Raw genomic sequence first — 12980 nt, forward strand, 5'->3', positions numbered from 1 at the left:
TTGAGACCTCAGCTGAGGTCTCGAACTCAATTCAAATATTTCAGTTAGAAATTACTTCTCTCAAAAACTTTATAACTTCAGAGGGAGCAGTTTCTCACAATGTTTTATACTATCAACAGCTTTTTTATGCTAACAACTATTTTGAGTAATTACCAATAGTATCAAGTGCCTTTAAGAAGCACATTCATCCCGACATCATTCAACCAGCAAACAGTGGTCTTCTGGCCAGTTAAAACACACAAGGGCCAGTCAGAATGCCGTCCATCTAGTCCAGCTGGCTAGTTTAGTTTTGAAAAGCATCCCTAATTATAATATGAACATGGACGAGTGCAAAAAGGAGATCTTTGGAAATTCAAATTTTTTGACATCTTTTTTTACCTCTAGGCAAGGGCATCCTATTAAAATGGCATCTTTAATTAGTACTATGTGATACGATCTGAGAAAATCCCCATACATCGTGCCATTGTTCATTTTGTGTTTCAAGTACACATGAAATTGTCTTTAACACTGAAACCCAGAAGCAAACCACTTTCCTTACACTAGGGTGTGTACAGATGGGGTAGCTTACTAGCTCACTAACAGTGCTATCATTGAGGTCAAAGGGAAAACTATCATTGGCTGAGAGTTGTGTGTGTAATGTACACACATGCTCATTTACATGGTTTAACCTTAACAATGGTGTCCCATGGCAGGGGTTTACGGAGGGAGTGGGGGAAGGGGGGGGGGAGTGTTGGTGTAGCTACAGTAACAGGAAGTTCCAAATCAATGTGTAAAAAGGTAGAATAAAACAAATTATTGAAGGTTACAAAATATCAAGATTACTAAGACCTGATCAGACATCAGCATTATTGACAATTTAAACAATTTATTTGCTCTGCCACCGTATAACAAAAAGCTCAAGAGTGACCACAAAGAGAAAAGCTCCCCTATAGAAGTGCAGACAAAGTTCAGTGCGGTGAGAAAAAAACCCAGAAAGAGTTTCCAGTGAAATCAGAGACAGAAGCGTACCAAGGTCATCATACCAAGATGCAAGTTGACCAAACAGGTCAGAGAGAAGGAGGCAGGTGGACTGACAGACAGGATTGCAGCAGCTCACCAGAACAAAAACACCACCAAGACAGCAAGAGTAGATCACTGGGTAGCATTAGAAAACATCCAGCTTAGCGTCAAACATGCCCAAGGAAATAATTACCCCTTGAGGAGAATCCTGGTTCACAGGAAGATGCACTGCGTCTTTAGAGGCGTCTTGAAGACGCTCTTCCGCATTCTCATCTCGATGCTGATGACCTTCCTCAGAATCAGCCTGAGGTTGTGCCTCCTGTTGGTCAGGTTGCCCTGCGTCTACTCCTCGATACCTATGGTTAGAATCGTCGGCATCAACTTCAACTTCAGCTTGTTGGTTACCCATCAAGGCTTCCTGGCTTTGAGTTGGAACCTTACCATCATCATCCACCGTTTTTTCTGCATCTTTTTCTGACGACGCTTCATTGTTATGCTCTGCCTCTACTGGCGATATATTGGTGTCAATCATGTTTTCTTGAGAGGTCGACGGAGACTTCTCACCCTCAACAGCAACTGGCACTTGTGGTATCACTCGACCGATTCGATGCTCTTCATTAGCATCACTCAAAATCTCTGCTCTACCCTGCTCCTGGGCATCCTCCTTGAGGCTTTCAACGGCTTTGTTGCTCTCCTGAGATAACTCCTCCTTTATTGCATCCAGTGTCTCCTCTAATTCTCCCAGACGGTGCAACTCAAGATCCTCCTGTTTCCTAGCTTCTTCACTGATGGTTTCGCTGTATCTCAGTCCTAATTCAGTCTTCTCGGTTTCGCTGTTGTCCTCTTTCCTCAAGACATCAATCCCGGACTGTGATGTTGGCTTGCCTCGATGATGTGGACTCTTTAGCCCTATTGGATTCACTGCTTTGTCTTGAGGGGTTTTAATTGTTGCTATTGGCGTAACTGCTAAAAGTGTTAATAGCCAAGGAAGGAAATGTGCTTGTATTAGCATTTGTTAAAAGACTAGAAATTGAGTTAATGTCCTTTTAAAAAACAACAAACCAAAACAACAACCACAGCGAAAACAGACAAGTAGCAATCTCAATTTTTTAACTTTTAACTCAATCTTTTGTGGATTTTTGTGTGGATCTTTGAAAATAACAGCAAGTAACAAGCAAATAGTCATCTGAAACAACTAGTTTTTGACCAAAAACATTATGTAGAAAATGTTGTCTTTGTTATTCACGAATAGTTTGTCAAGTCAGAATTTCATCATCTTCCTTTAAAAACAAAAGTAAAACGCAGGAACACAAAAAAGGTACAAAAATTGCATAAAAAAGCGAAACAAAGGTAGAATTTGAGTTAAAATCTGTTTTGTTATAGTGTAAAGCTTGGTTCATACTTCCTGAAGAATGTGAATGTGGTACAAATTTTGATGTCACACATTCGCAAAGATAGCCATGTGACATCAAAATTCGCTTCATACTCGCATTCGCATGAAGTAAGGACCCGAATTTAGTCTAGCCATGCCAGCAATCTCAATGCAATAGAAACAAAAAAAACAAGTTAGGTCTTGAACTGTATTTCAAGAAGTAGTTTTTACTACTGTACCTTGAGGGTCTTCTTCTCTGCCCTCTGCCAGCCTTTGCTCCTCTATTTCTAGTCTCTTTGCCTCCAACTCTTTCTCTTCCATAGCTTTGTTCTCATCTTCTACTTCTCCTGCCGAGACAAAAGCCATAACGGGCGATAATAATTATAACAATACTAGTAATACAGGGTTCGAAATTAGCGGTCGCCCGATCGCCAAATGCGAGTGAAAATAGCGGCGGGCGACTGAAAACCATTTCTCACTAGCCCGCCGGGCGAGTCAAATAATTATTCCTTTTCACATATAAATGAGGGTTCAGTGGCAAAATCCCACAGAAGACTTCTACTGAAGCTTTTAAATTACTAAGTTTGATAATTCTAGATACTTGCTAGATTTAATTTTGTCGTGATCAGGACCGGAATTGCTGTCGTTCGTTTCAGAAAACACGTACAATCAATTGAAAACACGATGCACAAACCACATGGTGCCGAGTATCCTCACAGTACACGGTCGCCCACTGGTGGTACATCCATGCAGTATGCACAGCACATACACAACGCACACAGTCGTCCAAAGTCCATTCTGACCAAATCTCTGCACGCTGTGATTGGCCGTTGATGGCTGTTAATAATTCCATATTCATTATGTTCTTGACTAGACTTCAATGCAGTACATGTTCACGAACGGAGTAAAGAATTGCCGAACGTTGTGCATAATGACTGCAGACTGTGCACAATGTACAGCCTTGGACAACCAATAACATGGACAACTTTTGCCAACAGAGGGCGTTGCGGGGCAAAGTTCATTGAATTATTTCTCGATGTGCGTTGTTGACTGATCGTTGATTCATGAAGATTTTGTTGCAAACGGAGTTCAAAACATGTTCAAATCAACCGACCCCCTAACCACGAAGTCATTAAAGTTGTTGTTGATGGAAAAGGGATAGTTTAAGGTAAAAATTCAGATATAAAATCCTATAAAAAAAAAGCAATTTTAAGGGTTTCACTTTCGTGGTTTTTTTTCTTTTTTTTTTTTTTCTTTCTTTCTTTTTGAAAATTTTGTGTATAATTACATGTGGGCTAGTGAAAAAACCTGCGGGCGATCATGAATTTTGGTTGACTCGCCCGGCGGGCGATTGAAAAAAAAGGTTAAGGGAAACCCCTGTAATATATGTAGCGGATTTTAAAATAATACAGTTTAGGGTAAGAGCCTTGGAATTTGTCGCAGTAGGAGCCAACGGGTTCAAAGTATTGGGCCGAATTCTTAAAAAACAGCAATCCTAACCTAACCTAGTCAGTCTACTTCAGTCTGACCTTAATGATGCACGAAAGGGAACACTGGGATCGGGAAAGAAACTGAATGAACTAAGGATGCTCGTTGAGGACAAGAAGCCTTTGATAAAAAGTGAAGAAGGACTTAATTTGTTTCTACTAATACAGAAGCAGAACGCAGTATATATACAAACGGTTTGGTTATATGGTACCTTTATTCACATCGCGCCGAGCGCTAAGAATACTCTTTCCGAAAAACCAACCATATTGTGGTGATTGCAGTGAGGTTCGGCAGAATTTCATAGCTCTGCTTACTGTAAGCGAAAAATTGGCATTTACACTTTCATAGCTCTGCTTACTGTAAGCGAAAAATTGGCATTTACACTTGCAGGAAATCCGCACTTAAATTCATGTGTTTATGAATTTGATCTTAAAGGCAGTGGACACTATTGGTAATTACTCAAAATAATTATCATCATAAAACCTTAATTGGTGACAAATAATGGAGAGAGGTTGATGGTATAAAACCTTGTGAAAAACGGCTCCCTCTGAAGTGACATAGTTTTTGACAAAGAAGTAATTTTCCACGAATTTGATTTCGAGACCTCAAGTTTAGAATTTGAGGTCTCGAAATCAATCATCTAAACGCACACAACTTCGTGTGACAAGGGTGTTTTTTTCTTTCATTATTATCTCGCAACTTCGACAAAGTTTTTTTTTAGGGGGGGGGGGTAAAAAACCGTATTTCCTAGATTATCCCTTTACGGCATAACTGACCTTGGTCATCTCGATATGCAGGGCCCCCGTCCTCTTCGCCACCTTCCTCCCTTGCATTATTCTCCTCTTGAAGTAGCGTCTCATCTTTCCCTTCTCCTTCTACCTCCACCGGTTGGTTGACCTCATTTGCTTCCCTCTCTGGAAGACCAGGGTCTTGTTGTCCTGAAGAAGAAAAAACGAACAACGAGTAAAAACAAGGTCATGTATCTTTGCAAGTCTATTCTGTACGAGTACAGTCGAGTTCAAACTTCCTACAAATGTGAATGGGAAGCGAAGTACATGGCTGTTTTCGCAGGAGGTGAACACAGTTCAACTGTTGCAAATTTTTTGTTGCGAGTTTGTGACGTCAAATTTGTATTGTATCACGTTCGCAAGAAGTATGAACCTGTGGTACATTAAAATTTCATGGCTTCTGACTAGCACCCATACACAAAGATATTGACCTTAAAATAGAGAGATGGCCAACATATTGGGCAAGACAGAGACCCCAGCCGACTGGCACTTAAACCTTGAGGTGGCAGGTTTACTTCCCATAGAAGTCAGGGGGTTTTTCACCCCCAAAATGCAGGAATCTTTCAACAACAACGTTCTTGTCTGAAGTGATAGAATTCATAAAATTGCCTTGTACAATACCACAAATAGCTCAATTAGTAAGCTTTGGCGATATCGATTTATTTTATTCACGATATATCGCCGACAATATATCGCGATATTCGATATAATCGCGATCCAAATTAATATCGCGATATTCGATAATATTGTGATATCGCCCAAGCTTATCAGTTAGAAGAGCACCGACATGTTGATTCGAAGGTCATAGGTTTAAATCCCATTCTTAGTCAAAAATGTCAAATTTCAGTCAGTTTCCCATGTGGTTTTTAACATAATTAGTATGTAAGGCCAGGTCCATACCTTGTTCCACAACCTTATTGTCTCCAACCTCCAGAGGCACCCTGCAGCAAAGAAATAAAAAACACACAAGAAAATAATTTGGGGGTGTCCAAATATTTGCTCTGCCATTTGCAGAGTGTGGGTTCGAGTCCTGGTCTTGATACTTCAGCAAGACACTTAAATATTATTGGTGGGTTCTTGGGATGGGACGTACAGTATATCAATAGGTCCCATGCGCTGATGAATGTACTGTATCACCTAATGTACAAGCTCCTACAAGGTGTAACATAAATGGGTCTCATAATTCAAAAACGTAAAAAAAAACGTCTGGAAGTAAATAATTATAAGAAGCTCTTAAAAGCACTATTTAAAAACTAGTTTTTATGATTGGCAGCATATTGCACCACATCACCTTGTAAAACATTACATGGTGCTATGTAAAAGGAGTAAGTCTCATTATTCAAACGTGGTCCCACATCCAAGCAGGAAAATATTGTTTGTTAAAGCGCCTTGAGCGTCACTGAGTGACGGATATGCGTGCTATATAAGAAGCCACTATTATTATTCTTATTAAAGGCAGTGGAAACTATTGGTACTTACTCAAAATAATTATTACCATAAAACCTTTCTTGGTGACGAGTAATGGGGAGAGGTTGATGGTATAAACCATTGTGAGAAACGGCTCCCTCTGAAGTGACGTAGTTTTCGAGAAAGAAGTAATTTTCCATGAATTTGATTTCGAGACCTTACATTTAGAATTTGAGGTCTCGAAATCAACTATCTAAATGCACACAACTTCGTGTGACAAGGGTGTTTTTTCTTTCATTATTATCTCGCAACTTCAACAACCAATTGAGCTCAAATTTTCACAGGTTTGTTATTTTATGCATATGTTGAGATACAGCAAGTGAGAAGACTGGTCTTTGACAATTACCAATAGTGTCCACTGTCTTTAATAATATTATAGACTCGTTTCCAAGTGGTTTGTACATGTACTCACCCTCTCTCATTGTCATTTTGCTGCGGGATGACAGCCTCACCCTGGTTCATCTGCTGGGCCTGTTGCTGCTGCTGCAGCTGTTGCTGTTGCTGTTGTAACAGCATCTGCTGCTCCAACTTCTGCTTCATCTGCTGTATATACTGCTGATTGGCAGCACCATATTCAACCTGTTGCTGTTGCTGCTGTTGCTGCACATCGATGGGCTGCTGCTGCTGCTGTTGCAGATCGTTGGGCTGCTGCACATACTGTTGCTGCTGGTCCACAGGTACATACTGTTGGTTGCCGTTACCCTAATTTTTGAGTAACAGAAATGGAGATATTTAAAGACTAAGCCAATTTTGCAAAACCTCGGATTTTTGTGCGTTGCTTCCATTAATATCTAACCTCTAAAACACAAAGCTTGGTTTTAGCGATACCACAAGACAAAAAAGGCAGGTATGAATAAATGGTGACAAGTGTGCAAGGCAAAAAAACACAATTGTGTTGTGCTGACAGAAGCATGCTTAAAGGGCAAGTACACGTTTGGTAATTACCAAAACAAATATACACTTAAAAAATGACTTGGTAACAAGCATTGGAGAGCTGTTGATAGTACAAAACATTGTGGGAAACGACTCCCTCTGAAGTAACATAGTTTTGAGCACGAGTCTTTAATTCCTATCTGACAGCACACAAATTCGTCCAACAAGGGTGTTTTTTATTTCATCATTTTCTCGCAACTTTGATGACCGATTGAGCCCAAACTTCCACAGGCTTTTTATTTTATGCTTATAATGGGATACACCAAGTTAGAACACTGGTCTTTGACAATTACCAAACGTGTACAGTGCCTTTTAACACTTCACGGCGGCAATAGAGCCTATAATCTCAAGCTAACAATAGTGTAAAGCATGGTTCACACTTCCTGCAAAAGGACAATTGATCTGTAAGCTTGGGCGATATCACGATATTATCGAATATCGCGATATTAATTTGGAAACGATTTTGATATCGGTTCGATTTGGTTTTAATCGAAATATCGATATATTGCGATATATCGCGATATATCGCGATATCGTTTTAGTATCGCAATATAGTGATGTATTTTCCTAGCTGAGACATCTTGCACCCCGTAGGTTTGTAGTAAAACCAGAAGAATAGGTCATTATAACACCTCTCTTATGCTATGATTGTCTCTTCTACAACTTTCACTGGGAGTTTGAAGACTGATGATGTCAAATTTAATTAATCGCGATTATATCGAATATCGCGATATATTATCGGCGATATATCGTGAATAAAATACTTTGATATCGTCCAAGCTTATTGATCTGTTCTTTTTTTATACAGAGAATGTTCAGTTCATTCCCGAGTTTTTTTATGATTTTCAACCAAAAATGTTATTGAATTTGAATTTTTATATAGAGCAAAAAGTCCTCTTTAGAATGTATGGACCCATTTGGTTTGGATGCCTGATAACTTCATTGAAGTCAGTAGACAGGAAGTTCATGTTTCAAATTTTTTTCGTGAAAAAGTAACAATAAAACTACATTTAACACCATTTAACAAATTTTTTTTTTTAAATCTTGCTTAAATTTGGTCAGTATGCATGGTATGTAGGTTGTTTAACCATTGTCTCTGTTAGTTCACTCTATCCTCCTATCCTCACCACAACCAACTTTAGTCGACCAAGCTAACACGCAAAAAGCACTCAAGCCTGAGCGCAAAGGCCATTTGTATCAACTCTGTAGTTTTGTCCATGTTCACCCTGCATACCCAAGCTTACCGTCATTGGGAAAAGAAAGATTACATCTGCCCAATGACGGTAAACAAAATTAGGCTGCTATTTTGCGATCTCTTCAATTTGAAGTTGAAAGATCCAAAATGCTAAACAAAGAGCGCCACATGGTTGTGTACAAAAGTGTATGAGGTTAGACTAATGAAAAAAAGACAACAAACTTTGACATTTATCGACCAATCTCAATGATTTTGCTAACATATGAAAGGGAACTTAATAAGTAAGAACTTTTGTATGCTTATTTTGCTGTAAATCAGTATCTTCAAGGAGACAATGGAGTTTGTAAAAATGGCCTTTGAGCAAACAGCTTTATTGTTTCAGAAGTGGTCAAACAATGCGGTCACCAGCATTTTTAACAATTCAACAACAAAGAGGTTAATGTGCTTTTAAACTTGTTTCAAAATCGTCTCTGTTAGTTTACCAACTTTAATATTCCTTGTGCGGACACAGGCAAATTTACTTTGGTCTCGGTTAAATATTAATTTACTGCGAATGCAGCTTTCTGCATTTAACACGGAGGCCCTTTCACACTAGTCTATTCCCCGGGGTTGTCTCCGGACTTTACAGACCATAATCGCTTTACCCCTGGTCTTCCCCTAGTTTGCCCTGACAAATGGCGAAGCCCTGGGAATAGCGACCCCTGCTCCGGAGTAGGGATAAGCAGTAAAAACCCTTGGGTATTCTTGACACGCGCAACTGGAACCCTGTGCAGTAGGGACCAGTGTGAAAGTGTGCCGGGGTAACCATGAGGTAAAGTCCAGGGGCCTCCACGGGGACAAGAGACACGGTGTGAAAAGGGCTATAGAAATACCTGCTAAACAAGAAACAGCCATAACAAATTAATGTGGTAAGAAGCAGCATTGTACAACTGGATCTAGTTGAGTAAACATAACCCGTCACCCAAATAGACAAGCATTCAATAGTTTTATAGGCAAATAAGTTTCAAAAAGTATTTTATCTTGTTATTCTGGTTTTGCAACAGCAGGTGCACAACATTGGTAAATGTCAAAGACCGGTATCCACAATTAATGTCAACAAACATATACATGAAATAAGGAACCTGTTAAATTTTAAGATCAATCTGTGATTGAAGTCACAAGAAACTAGCGATAAAATAACCATAAATATTTTCACAGTTCTCAAACATCAATATTTTGGACTTGCAAGATCAAAACTGATTGTTTTACTCATTCCTCAAAAACTGCACTATTTCAGGCAAAAATATTTCAAGGGAAGTTTTCCCACCATGTATGACTATGCCTGAAGTTTGGCCTATGAAAAAAAGTTGGATCATTTTATTGTGACTGTACCAGAGCTGACCAACATGAACGCATAATGTAGACATTTTATCACAATTTTTCAGATTTTTTATCAGTGAAAAAAAAAATAAAAAAATCGGAAATCAAATCAAGTAGGAAAAACTCTATACCACGGATCGTGTAAGTTACATGTATTATAACTCTTAAATGTTTATACCTTCACTCTTACCAATGTTACCAATGTTGTGCAAACTTTTAAAGCAGGAAGAAGAAAAACAATCTGTTGATGATCACAATGTATCACAGTACAAAAGCTGTGAGAAGATCAAAGGAAAGCAGAGGTACCTGGTTCTAACTCGATGGCATTGCTTACCATACACAGAGCTGTCATCATTTACAGCTTGCTATCAGGGAGATTTTGTACAGATAAGCAAAGATTTGGGCTTATACGCTATGTGAAAACTAACCAGGGCCCAATTTCATAGAGCTGCTTAGCACAACAATTTGCTTAGCATGACATTTCTTCCTCAATAAAAACAGGATTATCAACCAAATTTCCATATGTTGCACATTGCTTGTTACAGGTATTCAGCTGTTGTTTGCTTTTATCCTGAAAATAATGTGGAAATTTGGTTGGTAATCCAGTTTTTATCTAGGCAAAAATTTCATCTACGCAAATTTTTGTGCTTAGCAGCTCTATGAAATTGGGCCAAGTTTCAATAGCAACATGTACACAGCATGTGTAGAGATTGAGTTCTTATCCAGTAAGCTTAGATTGGTGATCATGAGCATACGTAGAATATATCAGTGGGTAAGCAATGCCAACTAAAAGAACCCCAAATACCTCTAACTATGCAAGAAGCAAAATGAAGCAACCCGTTAAAAAACTGCGTGAAGTGCAAACTAACAAGGACCAAATGAGAAAGTGAAATGCGATGATTAGTTTCTCTGTAATCTTGGAGTAGTGTATGTTTAACTTGCCACTTTTCCCTTAGTTTCCTGCTGGAGATGATGTCCTGATTTAACGTCTTGGTGTGACTCACGGCCATCCCCTACTTTTTCAGTTTGGAGCTTGTGTTCATCTTGCAATTGCTCTTTGAGCTGAGTCTCATCTTGCTGGCGTCCTCCATCTTGCTGTTGATGCTGAACATCCTGCTCTTGCGGTACTCTTTGCTCACCTCCATCTTTCTGCTCTTCTGTCGTCTTTTGCTGTTGCACAACTTTCTCTGTCGTCTGTTTATTTTCATGTTGCTCAGTTGTGCTCTCTTGTTGCTGAGTTGTGCTCTCTTGTATTTTGCCTTCCACATCTTGTCGTGGCTTGTCATCATTTTGTTGCTGTTCATCCTTTTGAAGCTTCTGCTCTCCATCAATCTGCTGCTGTTGGTTGCTGTCCTGCTTGTCCTTAACCAATCCCTCAAAGTCTTCTTTTTTCTGGGCATTTTGATCTTCATTGGCTTTTTCTTGCTGGGGCTCTTCACTGCCGTGCTGTTCTTTATCATGTTCTTTATCTGTCCCTGGCTGCTGCTGCTGCCGCTGCTGCAGCTCTTCTTGTTGTTGCTTCTGCTGCTCTTCTTGTTGCAGCTGTTGCAGCTTCTCTTGTTGCTGTTGCTTCTGCTGCTCCAGTTGCTGCAGCTGTTCGTGTTGCTGTTGCTTCTGCTCTTGTTGCTGTGGCTGCTGTTGCTTCTGCTCTTGTTGTTGCAGCTGTTGCAGTTTCTCTTGTTGCTGTTGCTTCTGCTGCTCCAGTTGCTGCAGCTGTTCGTGTTGCTGTTGCTTCTGCTCTTGTTGCTGTGGCTGCTGTTGCTTCTGCTCTTGTTGCTGTGGCTGCTGTTGCTTCTGCCCTTGTTGTTGTTGCTTCTGCTGCTCTTCTTGTTGCAGCTGTTGCAGCTTCTCTTGTTGTTGCTTCTGCTGCTCCAGTTGCTGCAGCTGTTCTTGTTGTTGTTGCTTCTGCTCTTGTTGCTGTTGCAGCTGCTGCTCTTGTTGTTGTTGCTGCTGTTGTGATTGTCCTCCCTGTAACTGCTCATTGTGAGATTGGCTTTTTGGTTCAATCTCATGTTGACTTCCAGGGCTCTAAAATTAATTCATTTCATAACAAACAATAAGCATGGCAGATGACCTCACACAATTCCAATCCTTAAGAAGGAGATCAAGGAAAATTGGTTGCAACTACTATGCACATGATATATTTTCTCTTTTGGCGAAGCTTTACAGAAAGCAGTGATATTGAATGAAATGATCAGGGCTGCCATAGAGAGTACATTAAGCAGATATAACCTCACATTACCAATAGCTGGCCAGCAATCTCCGATGAACAACAACTCAATGTAATGGGTAAATATATTGAGACACAAGCAAGCCTTGTAAGGACAATCTGATAGAAGTGCCCTTTGCAAAATGAAAATGGCCTTGCCCTTTCAAAGATCCAAGATGGGATAAGGAACCCAAAACACCTGACACTCCTGGCAGATGCTCTACTAATTGAGCTATGAGGCACAGCAGTATTATCCCTCAGGTTTTCCTTCTCTGTGCTGCATTGATGCGCAACTGAGCAAAGTAAGATGAAAATTCTAAGCCTGATAAGCTAAGCTGCTTTAGATCTTAAGCATGAATGTCATCACACCGCCATCTAGCGAGAAAAAATGATGAATGCACAGCGCACAGGATGGGCCAATGCGTAACCTTCTTTTGACATCCAGCCAAGAGCCCTGCTTTAGCGACATCAAGTGCAACAAGTCCTCCCCACATTGTTGCGTTGTTTTGATTACTTCCAATCCTTTACTGACTCAACATTGTTGAGAAACTCTGATGTTGATCTAGAGATGTCGGACTGTACTCAACAATTAGGGACTGCAACCTTGCTCCTGGACATCAGTTTGGATTCAAGTTAAGCAATGTGGCTGGCGAGTGAAAAGCTGATCATCTTGCACCAGCTGCCAACTTGGTGCTCGATAAATCTTGTGATTTTTGTAGTTTGTCAAAGTACGTTGAAGTACAAGATTTACTGGATGCTTTTGATGGATGCTTTTGATGCTGATTAATGTTCTGAAATTTTGATTTTCATCGCTTTCCCTTCATGTAGATCAAATTATGTTGAGAATGATAAAGTTATAATTGAATATCATGATACAACAAAGGTGTGGAATTGTAAAAAGTTTTTGCATTTATTTTACTTTTTGACTAAAAAGTGTTGATGTTTTTGACCGAAAAGGTATTATGAATGGGAATCAAAGTGTGTTGAATCAGTTTTCAACTAGTGGTTTAAACCCGCCGAGGTCTGGTTCTTGATAATTTACCTCGACTTCGTCTCGGTAAAATTATCAAGAACCAGGCCTCGTTGGGATAAAACCACTAGTTGAAAACCTCTTCACCACACATTGATTCCCTTACTAAACAAAGTAAAGACAACAAACATTCTCAAAAG

At 39.8% G+C, this 12980-nt stretch overlaps 1 protein-coding gene across 4 annotated transcripts in view; it reads right to left on the reverse strand.

The window, feature by feature from the left end:
• The window catches only part of LOC139942373 (uncharacterized), a 33890-nt gene that overhangs the window by 11378 nt on the left and 9532 nt on the right, over positions 1-12980 (reverse strand). For 3 of the 4 annotated variants that reach the window (XM_071939238.1, XM_071939237.1, XM_071939236.1), the window contains 5 exons: positions 10544-11629; positions 6527-6816; positions 5548-5588; positions 4636-4797; positions 2611-2718 (listed from right to left, as the gene is read on the reverse strand). In XM_071939238.1, the coding sequence (XP_071795339.1) occupies positions 2611-2718; positions 4636-4797; positions 5548-5588; positions 6527-6816; positions 10544-11629 (1687 nt within the window). Of the gene's footprint in view, positions 1-1192; positions 1966-2610; positions 2719-4635; positions 4798-5547; positions 5589-6526; positions 6817-10543; positions 11630-12980 lie in introns of all 4 variants that reach the window. The other variant, XM_071939239.1, reaches the window with a different exon arrangement.

The sequence above is a fragment of the Asterias amurensis genome, chromosome 9 (assembly GCF_032118995.1).
Source record: "Asterias amurensis chromosome 9, ASM3211899v1".
NCBI classification, from domain to species: domain Eukaryota; kingdom Metazoa; phylum Echinodermata; class Asteroidea; order Forcipulatida; family Asteriidae; genus Asterias; species Asterias amurensis.